General features: G+C 66.2%; 1 protein-coding gene across 2 annotated transcripts; it reads left to right on the forward strand.

Annotated features, from left to right (window-relative positions):
* Positions 1–2206: 2206 nt before the first annotated feature.
* SLC25A10 (solute carrier family 25 member 10) lies at positions 2207–7976 on the forward strand. Of its 2 annotated transcripts, XM_069482994.1 has the most exons (12): positions 2207–2432; positions 4823–4942; positions 5363–5477; positions 5566–5614; positions 5768–5809; positions 6510–6553; positions 6634–6704; positions 6990–7086; positions 7216–7233; positions 7405–7493; positions 7684–7740; positions 7816–7976. In XM_069482994.1, exons 1-12 carry the CDS (start codon positions 2340–2342, stop codon positions 7915–7917), a joined length of 897 nt encoding a protein of 298 aa, XP_069339095.1. In that variant the 5' UTR covers positions 2207–2339; the 3' UTR covers positions 7918–7976. The 2 variants fall into 2 exon arrangements, with proteins under 2 accessions (XP_069339095.1, XP_069339094.1); XM_069482993.1 differs by lacking the exon at positions 7216–7233 and having other exon boundaries at positions 2218–2432; positions 6990–7082; positions 7416–7493.
* The last annotated feature ends 2024 nt before the right edge of the window (positions 7977–10000 follow it).

The following is a 10000-nucleotide window of genomic DNA, read 5'->3' on the forward strand; positions in this document are numbered from 1 at the left end:
GCCAAGCCTGAGGGCAGGAGACTGCAGGGCGTTTTGAGCACCCACTTGGGAGACATGCGTGGGTCAGAGAACCCGCTTGGGGGCAGTTTCCCCCTCGCCTCAATTTCCCCATTGGAATAACACTTCGGAGCTGCCCCTCTGAGGGGTTCCGTGGGGCCAGGAGGGGGTGCTGTGTCCGCAGTGCTGCCCCGGGCCCCTCCCAGGACCTCATGCAGAGCGTCCACGACTCACCTGTGGCCTGGGAGAGGCTGTGCCCAACCTGGAGGTGCCCATTGGCCACGGCACTTGGTCATGCCTCAGGGTTAATGATTCTTCAGCCACGGGTCCCAGCTAGCCTGAACCTGCCTGTCAGGAGGTGACACCGCCACCTGCCCCTGGGGCTGGGTGTGGCCATCCTCTCCCCTAGGAAGGCGGTGAGCGCCCTGAGCTCGGCCTAGTCCTGCAAGTGTTGCCTTCATCCAGGTTGACAAAAGGTTAGGCAGTTCCCGCCCCCAGGGACCCCTTCCTGCCTACCCTTGTTCAGGCTTCTGCCCGGCCACTCACACAGGCCCCCGGGCGGCTCCGTCCTCCCTGCCGGCAGCCCGAGGTGACACCTGCACCTGGAGGAGTGGGGTGCCAGGTCCTGACCCAGAGGCCTGGCCAGGCAGCGCTGTGGGCTCATGGGCACTCTCTATGGTGCATTTGAGAACAGCTGGAGATCTTTGTGTCCCTTCCCCCACACACACACCTGTTTGCAAAACCCCATCATTTTAAAGAGCAACTCCTGGCCGGGGCTCTCTCAGCTCCAGTTTCCTCCCGAGAATCCCTGCGACCCTCTTCCCCACTGTGCGTGGCTGTTTTCACCCCCAGAGTCCACCTCTCGCCTCGATTGTCCCCAGGCTGCCTCTGGGCTGGGCTCCATCTCCGCGGCAGCCGTTCGTGTCCCCAGCACAGGCCTTTGGCCGACGCAGGGGTCAGGAGCCACCTGTGGATCCAGAGGACACACAGGCTGGCACAGAAGCTCCTCTGCTTGCTGTGGGGTTGCATCCCGATCGCGCCATCGTGAAGAGGAAAGATTGTAAATTGGGCCGTCGTGAGGACCTCTGCACACGGTGGGTCCAGTGACTCCGGCTGTGTCAGAGGCACAGGATGTGTTAACTAAAAGAGATTGACGAGGTTTGTACTTTGGAAAAAGGAGAGCTTTGTTGCTCGTACAGGACAGCAGGCTGTGGAGAGCCCCGGCCGGCAGCCAGGCACTCGAGCTTCAAAGGACAGACAAAAGTTGGGGGGTGTTAAATATACAACTTCAACAAGCTATGGAAGGAGTCCGGAGTACTTCCTACTTCTGAGGGAAAATCGTGCATTTGCAATTGTGCTTCGGGTCTCTCCCAACCCGGCCTGGCTGGGAATTCAGTTTTGAGGTGTTTCTGGGATCCCCTCGGCCAAGAGGGGCTCATTCCGTTAGCAGAGGGCTTAGGATTTTTAGTTCATGGATGCAGACCTCAAGGTATACAAACCCAATATTGGGTCTTGGTGGGTTCTGGGGACCAGGAGCCGTTTTCCCAGTGCCCTTCCCAGGGCAAAGGGTGAGGGTGGGTGGGACAGCAGTGGCCAGGCCGCAGCTACAGGACGTGCACCCCTCATCCCTGTGGCCTGGCCCTGAAGTGGCCTCGGAGACTTGGATTTCACTTTGCCCAGCAGGTGCACCCTGGGACGGAAGCACACCGGCACTTCCTCGGTCTTTGCTGGAAGTGGAATCAGCGGGACCAGCAGGTGCATCTCCTGCTGCCAGGCCAACGTGGGGCCGCCCTCTGAACCTTAGCCCCAGCGACCCTGAGGCTTTCAAAGCCCAGGCCCCAGCCCCAGGGTGGCTGCCTGGCGCCTGTGGCCTGAGCTGAGCAGAGCTGGCCTTGCCTGGGAGCTCCCTGGAGTCTGTGCATGCATACATGTGTGTACATGTGTGTGGTGTGTATGCGTATGTGACCTGTATGCATATGTGCGTGCACGCGTGCGCCGGGGGTGCGGCCAGTCTTCCCTAACTGCCTTTTGCCCCCGGTTTTCATCTAGTCTGCGGGAGGCCCCAGGAGGTTTTCCAATGCCCTGCGGGGGCGGGGTCGCTTGGGGCTGCAGACGCATGGACTCCGGCGGGGAAGATTCGGCCCGCAGCTACGGGCTCCGGGCCCAGACCGGGCCCGCCCCCTCGGCTCCCGCGGGGCTCCAGGGCGCAGGCCCGGTGCCGTGGGGCGTGGTCTCGAGCCCCGCCCCGGGCCGCGGGGACGCTCGGGCAGTGCGGACGCGGGCGCGTGGCGGAACTTTGAACCGCAGCGGGCGCTGTGGGCCGGGCCGGTGTCCTCCGTGCAATGGCGGCCGAGGCGCGCGTGTCGCGCTGGTACTTCGGGGGCCTGGCCTCCTGCGGGGCCGCTTGCTGCACGCACCCGCTGGACCTGCTCAAGGTGAGGCCGGCCTGGGCCCGCGGCCGAGGGCGTGGAGCGGACGGAGACGGTTGGGGGGGGGGGGAGACGGGGGGGGGGGGAGGGTGGGCGGTGCGGGGCAGGGTGTGGAGTAGGGGGCCGGGGGGCGCGGGTCATGGGCGAGGGACGGGGGGGAAGAGCAGGTGGGACCCTGGAGTCCCCTGCCCAGGCCCACACCTGTCTGCCCTGCTCTGTCTGGTGGAAGGGGGACGGGGCGCAGCTCGGTGGGTGGTCCTACCTGGAGAGCCTGTTTGGAGGCTGCCCCAGGTGGAGGAGCCATGAGACCCCTCTGCAGGTGGCAGCGGAGCCTGGAGGCCTGCAGGGTGCCCTCTGGCTCCCCAGCAGCTGCCCCATTCTTGGCAGATGGCATTCAGGCCCCCGCACTGCACTTTAGTACCTGTGTGACCTTGTGGGAGTCACTTGACCTCTTTGAACCCCCTGTCTCCGCACGTGTTCACGAACACTTGCTTAGCCTGGTTGAAAGTTGAGGGTCAGGGGCTCAGTGGGGTGCACAGGTGTTGGCACCTGGAGCTGCGCCTGCTCTAGCATACCCAGGGCGTGGGGGGCTCAGCACACTGGGACGTGGCCTGGGCAGGTGAGTGACCCGGCATCTGCTTTGGGCTCCTTCCTCAGGGAGAGCTGGGCGGCCCGGGGAGGGTCGGGACCAGCACGGCCGAGACTTGCCAGGAGACCCTGCTCGCCTGTGTTCCTGGCCCTGCGAGTGGGCGTTTCTCGGCACGACAAGCAGTCGCACTTTTTTTTTTTCTTAAATGCTTATGGGCGAAGTGAGACAGAGGTCTGCTTGTTTCCAGGGCCAGCCAAGGGGGGGTTGTTCTGACCCTGTCTCGCCACAAAGAAGAAAGGGCCTGTGGCTTTGCACAGGCTGCCCGGAGGCCCTGCCCCGTGGACGTAGGCTGTCGTGGGCAGACTGCGGGTCAAGGAGCTGCCAGCCGGGGCCTGATCGGCGCCTGGGTGGCTGCCCCAGCCCCAGGGCTGTCCCCAGACCGCAGCCTGACCTGGACCTGCCCTTTCTCCCAAAGGGAAGGATGCAGGGGTGTCCCGGATGCCTGGCCCCAGAGAGGTGTAGTCCTCTCTGGTTTGAGGAGGCTCGCCCCTCCTGGAGTCTGGTTCTCTGCTTTCCCTTGGGTGCCCCACAGGCCCCTCTGCCAGCCGGCTGAGGCGGCGCCTGGAGCTGCCTGTTCTTGCATGTGGTGTAAGGATCCTTAGGCGTCACTGCCCCCGCCCCGCCCAGGTGCTCCTGGGCAGCAGCCCCTGCCTGGAGGGGTCAGGGAAGGCAGCCACCACGGAAGCGTGGCCGTATGCCAGGGTGCAGTGGACAGTGCGTGGCGGCTAGTGTCTTCCCCAAGGGCTGCCCAGCAGGGCCTCTGGCATGACTGTTGGGAAGGTTCTAAAGCTCCTTGATCACTTTGCCCCACATCCTGGCGTGGTCCCCTCAGCCGTGTCCTGCGTGGACAAGGGCTGCTGCCCATGTGGCCACTCTGTGCTCAGGCCCAGGCCCTCTGTCCTGCTTGGCTTGCACAACGGGAGGATGACTGGTGCTGCCCCCTGCCCTTGAGGGGCTCCCCTGGGCATGCTCAAAGGTGGCTGTGCATGGGGGGTGTCACACTTAGCTGTAGGCAAGCTTGTTGGGGTCTATGCTGGGGGGGGGCCAGGATTCTAGCCTCTGCTCCCGTCTGGCCTTGCCCTCCCCCCTTCTGCCTGGAGCTCTGGCCTGGCCAGGGTAGGTGGGGGAGGTCCCATGGGTGGTGACGCCAGCGGGTTGGGGATGTGGGGGCTGATAGCACCCACACACCCCACAAGAGGCACTTTCCCTTGGCCCAGACCAATGAGGCCACTGTGCCCTGCCCTGTGCTTGTGGCCCCCACGTGGCCACGCAGGAACGCTCCTCTTCCTTGACCCTGTGGAAATCCCACCATCCTTCAGGACCCTCCCTGGCCACCTCCTCTGGGTTCCCTGTTTCTTTGGGCTCCGTGGTCATCTCTGAGTCCCCATACATCTTTGTCCCTTTTGAGACGTGAAAAGGTGGGGCTCTGGGGTCACCCCGCGGGGCCCAACTCCTGGTGGCACTGGTGGGTGCTTTACCTCTCTGTGCCTCAGTTTCCTCATCTGTCAGACGGGGATGGCGAGCATCCAGAGGTGGTGCACCCGGGGTGTTTCCCAGGGCCTGGCGGGCTTGCCTGGGCGCCCTGTCGGCTGCTGTTGTCACTGTTCTGAAACAACAGTGTGGAGCAGGCACGGCTGCGGGGTCCACGGTGGGGCCTTAGGCCTCCTCATGGTCCCTGCCTCAGTTTCCCTTCTAGCCCTGAGCCCACGGGAACATTGTGGGGGTCTAAAACACCCGCCTCCCGCAGGTGCATCTGCAGACACAGCAGGAGGTGAGGCTGCGCATGACGGGCATGGCGCTGCGCGTGGTGCGCTCCGACGGCTTCCTGGCGCTCTACAACGGCCTGAGTGCCTCGCTGTGCAGACAGGTGCGTGGTGCAACGGGCACCCGCCGGCCTCGGCTTCCCCCCTGCCTGGGCCACCCAGTCCCAGAGCCCACGCCCTGGACGCAGACCCACTGTGGGCCGAGCTGCCTTCTCCTTTCCCAGATGTCTTACGAGGAGGGGCCTGCGAGGCCCAGGCGGCCAGTGCCCTAGGCTGGGCGTGGGGCCTGCTTCTGCCCTCTGTGAGCATTAGCTCAATTCTTATGGCTGGGCCCAAAACTTCCGCTTATAGATGGGGAAACTGAGGCCTCGGGAGGGAGAGAGGCGGGTACAGCCTTGGATTTATGAGCAGGTGGCCTTGGGAAAGGTCCTCTGTGTCCCTGTGGTCCACGGGCCGATGGCTGTGCTCTGGTTAGGGCTGGGTGTGGGGGTGCCTGTCCTCTGAGCCAGGCCCTTCTCCCGCAGATGACCTACTCCCTGACTCGGTTCGCCATCTACGAGACTGTGCGGGACCAAGTGGCCAAGGGCAGCCAGGGGCCTCTGCCATTCCACACGAAGGTGTTGCTGGGCTCCGTCAGCGGTGAGCGGCCAGGCGGGAGGGGCACAGCGCGGCCGGGTGGGAGCAGCGAGGGTGATCGCTGTTGGCTCTGGGGTTTGTGTCTCCCCAGGTTTAACTGGAGGCTTCGTGGGGACTCCTGCGGACCTGGTCAATGTCCGGTAGGTGCCCCCCGCCGAGGTCCGGGCTTTCCTGTCTCCAGGTGGCCGAGGGCTGGCTGGGGCTGCTGGCTGGGTGCCCTCCCTGCCGGCCCAACTGCCCCCCAGGGTGAGCTCGCCGCCGCCCGTCCCCGCTGAGCCGAGATTCCCTTCCAGGATGCAGAATGACATGAAGCTGCCCCTCGACCAGCGGCGCAAGTGAGTCATGGGCTGGGGGTGCTGGGGGCACAGGGGGCCTGGCCTGGAGGGACCCCAGCGGCTCTGCCGGGACCCAGCCAGGGCTCCAGCAGGCCACGCTGCCTGTGGGGTCACAGAATGGTGAGGGGAGTCCTGATGGCTTTCGAGAACAGACACCGGGCACATCTGTTCTGGAGTCATTAGGGGGGTCACCGTTAGGGGGGTCACCGGTCCCCTGGGACCCCTGGGCTCTTCCCGTGTGGCAAGACTCTCGTTGGATTGGGGCTGGGCTGGGGACCGGCCCCCCGTGACCCGGGTCCTGGGAGTGGTCCAGGCTGGGCGCCCCGGTGCCGTGAGTGCGGTAGGAGCCCGCCACCTTTCCATCAGTGGCCGGTGTGGTCCGAGCGCGGCGTGGGAGGAGCCCGGGAAGCTCGCGTCCCTGGCTGTGCGGGCAGGCTGTGTGCCAGCAGCTGTGCCCAGCCGGGGCTCTGCTGGAGCAGCTGGGGGTGGATCAGGCGGAGCAGGGTTGGGGGGCCCTGGCCTTTGCCTCAGCTGGCAGCCGCCAAAGGGGCCAGTGCCGGGTGTTCCTTGGGGAGCAAACTCCTCACGGAGCCTCAGGCCCTGTGATGGGGGCGTGGCTCTCCCTGGGGCCCTGGAGGACCTTCCTGTGGGACCTGGTGGTCAGGAGAGCCTCACGTGGCCCGTTCCCTGTCCCCGGCAGCTACGCCCATGCCTTGGATGGCCTGTACCGCGTGGCTCGAGAAGGTGAGACGGGCAGGCACTCTGCAGGGGGCGGGGGGCGTCATGTGGGACTGGGGGTCCAGCCTCACCCCTTCCTCGCACAGAGGGTCTGAAGAGGCTGTTCTCGGGCGCAACCATGGCATCCAGCCGAGGAGCCTTGGTCACCGTGGGCCAGGTAGGCTCCCATGCGGGGTGGGGGTGGGGCTGGGGCAGCGTCTACGCCCTCTGCACTGTGTCTTCAGGGGATGCCAGAGCAGGGCCGTGGGCACTGGGAGCCCCTCTGGGGACCCCTTGCTGTCCCCGTCAGGGAGCTGAGGCGGGGGGCACGGTGGGTCAGGGCCGCAGCCCTTCACCTTTCTGCCCCTACCCTGGACAGAGCAGGTGCTTGTCACTATGGGGCCTGGCTGCTCTCCCTGGAGCCGGGGCCGTCGCAGCCCTGACCTTCCCTGTCCTCCCACAGCTGTCCTGCTACGACCAGGCCAAGCAGCTGGTCCTCAGCACCGGGTACCTGTCCGACAATATCTTCACTCACTTCGTGGCCAGCTTCATTGCGGTAAGTGCTCGGCGTGGCCGGCGTGGGCGTCCCTGACCTGGTCTTGGGAGCTGAGGGCACTTGGGATGCGGTGAGGGTTCGAGGGCGCGGGGGGCCTTGGCGAGTCTGGCCGTGCCTCTCTGGGGCCCAGAAGTGGCTGCTGGGGACGAGGGTGCTCACGGGTCAGTCCAGCGCCCAGACCAGGGTGCGCCTTGCAAGCCCCTGAGCCCGGGGTCACAGCCGCAGGATGCGTCCCGGGGTCAGTTGGACAGCGCTTGTCGGGCTGGCCTGTGGGGGGACGCGCGAGGGCGTGGGCGGCGCCCTCAGGCCCGTCGGTGACGAGCCCCTCCTCAGGGAGGATGCGCCACGTTCCTGTGCCAGCCCCTGGACGTGCTGAAAACCCGCCTGATGAACGCCAAGGGGGAGTATCAGGTGCGAGGGGCGCCGGGTCGGGGTGCCGGGGACGGGGTCTCGGCTGCTGCCCGGCTGGAGTGCAGCGGGGTGATCGTGCTCACCAGCCTCCACCGCCTGGGCCCCAGGCGCACTGCGGGGTCACAGGCAGAGCCGGGGAGCCGCCTGGGAGGTTCTAACTGCATTCGCGTTGCTGCCCGTGTCTCCGCAGGGCGTGTTCCACTGCGCGGTGGAGACGGCAAAGCTCGGGCCTCTGGCCTTCTACAAGGTGCGGTGGCAGTGGGGCGGGCGTGGCCCCCGGGCTGTTGGCATCTCCGGTCTCACGCGTCTCGTCTCCTTCCAGGGCCTGTTTCCCGCCGGCATCCGTCTGATCCCTCACACCGTGCTCACCTTCGTGTTTCTGGAGCAGCTGCGCAAGCACTTCGGCATCAAAGTGCTGTCCTGACCCGGCCGCGGGTCGCCAGCAACAGGTTCTTCCAAAGAGTCCGGGTGGGGGCGCCGGGGCCCGGCACCTGCTCCTGGAGCCTCAGCCCCTCCAGGCCCTGCCGACCGGCCGGGCTCATTCCAGTGACTTTGTCCCCTCCAGGGCCCTCCCTGCCCCCACGATGGTTGGCCCCCTCCCGGGTGCCGTGGCCGGTGGGTGGTCGGCGCTGCTCTCATGAGGCTGGCGTCGAGCCCACGGTGCCATCTCCCGGCAGTGTCTGTCGGGTACTCGGGTGGCGGAGCAGGGCCGTGCACCCCCGGCTGCCGCTGTCGGGTGGGACTGTGCCTTTCTGCCCTCGAGGGCAGCGGCAACGCCCCAAGAGGTGAGCAGAGTGCAGACCAGGGCCAGCGCCAGGAGGGAGGGGCTCCAGTGCGGGCGAGGCCATGCTAGTGACGGCCCGGGTCCCCGAGGTCTCTGCCCAGCCCTCACCGCCACCCTCCCCCCCAGTTGCTTTAATGGTTTCACCAAAACCTCTCAGTGCCGACAGCCTGCTGCTGTCTTCAGGGAACGTGCCTGGGTCCCTCAGGCCCCCGTGTCCTTCCCTCCTGGCTCCCTGGGGACGGAACCCACACGGCGCTGAGGGGCCAAGGTGGCCAGCCGGTACGTCCTGCGTGGACAGTGGCTGCCCCCACCCAGCCCATCAGCCAAAAACCGCTGCCTGGGTTCCGCTGCCAAAGCAGCCTGTCCTCTACAATCAGGGCTGGCTGCCTCCCCGGGTCCCCTGGAAGGGCCATGGGCACCAGAGTGCAGCCCCCACGCTCTGCAGCGGATGCTAATAAAGACGGAGCCGCCCGCTGTCGTCCACGCCATACCTGTGCGCCGTGCAGGGCAACACGCACCCCCAAGCGGGCAGGGCCGAGGGCCCTGGCCAAGACCGTGACGTTCGGCGACCGGTGGGCAGAGGAATTGGGGTCTGGGCCCATATGGAGCTTCTGGACCCCACAGGGCCACCTCTTCCCAGCAAGTACCAGGTGCTGCAGGCCCCCCAGTGTGAGCGAGCCAGGCTGGGCATCTGCGGGGGCAGGGGCACCCTCCCCCACCGGCTCTGGGGGTGCCCCTCAAGGGAGCCCCAGGCCGTGGGCCCTGGCCAGTCGTCCAGCAAGCCCAGGACAGGCCAGGCAGGGGGATGGGCCGGTGGTCACACCCAGACGCCACCCTAGGCCCGGGCAGGGAGACCCCTGGGGGTGTCAAGGGTGTGGGAAAGCGGCTGAGGCGGCAGCAGTCACACAGCTCTGCCCCGAAAACTGCTGCATCTCAGCAAGTCTGTCGTCTGGGGGGAGGGACCCCCACCGCTTCCCTGTCCCAGGTCAGCTGGGACCATACAGGGCAGCCATGGGTTCCCCAGCCCCACAGACCCTTCCGCGCCCCCAGGGTTAGTTGGAAGCAGGTCTCAGACATGGTGTCATTTACATATGAATTGTAAAGCACATGTCTAAAGATCTTGTTTTTCTGTGGGAGGTGTTCCCCACCCTGTGACCCCCCAGGGAGTGACATGTGAGGCCCTGACATCCTCGAGCCCCACCCCCTGTCACATTTACCCAGGCACCACGTCCCTTCTGTTAGGAGCTGCTTTTATCTGGACCAGAGTCCAACCGGAGCTGTCAGGTTTTCACGGGACAAGGCCCAGCTTGGAAACTCCCACTGGTCAGGTCCAGCGAGTGCGGCCCCGGGAGGCCGCTGCCGCCTTGGGAACTAGGCGAGCCCGCAGGGGCAGCGCTGGCTGGCACAGCCCACAGGCTGCACACGGGGCCACGTTCTTAGAGCTGCTTTGATTTGGCCACGGGAATTGTGCTCTCTCCTAGCCCTTGGGAAGTGCCCACTGGGGGACAGTGCCCGGTCTGGTTTGGCAGGGCCAGGCCTGGCAGCCGCCCCAGCAGGGCAGGGTGCAGGGGTGGGGTGGGAGCGGAGGGCGCCAGGCAAAGCTCCTGGCCAGCCCAGCCCCGGAAGCTGCTTCCTGGGAGGCCAGCAGGACGGGGCAGCAGGGACGGGGCAGAGGGCAGTCCCTCCCTGGAGCGCTTACTTCAGGGGCCCCCGCACTCTCCCT

Source organism: Eulemur rufifrons, chromosome 9, assembly GCF_041146395.1.
Source record: "Eulemur rufifrons isolate Redbay chromosome 9, OSU_ERuf_1, whole genome shotgun sequence".
NCBI lineage: Eukaryota > Metazoa > Chordata > Mammalia > Primates > Lemuridae > Eulemur > Eulemur rufifrons.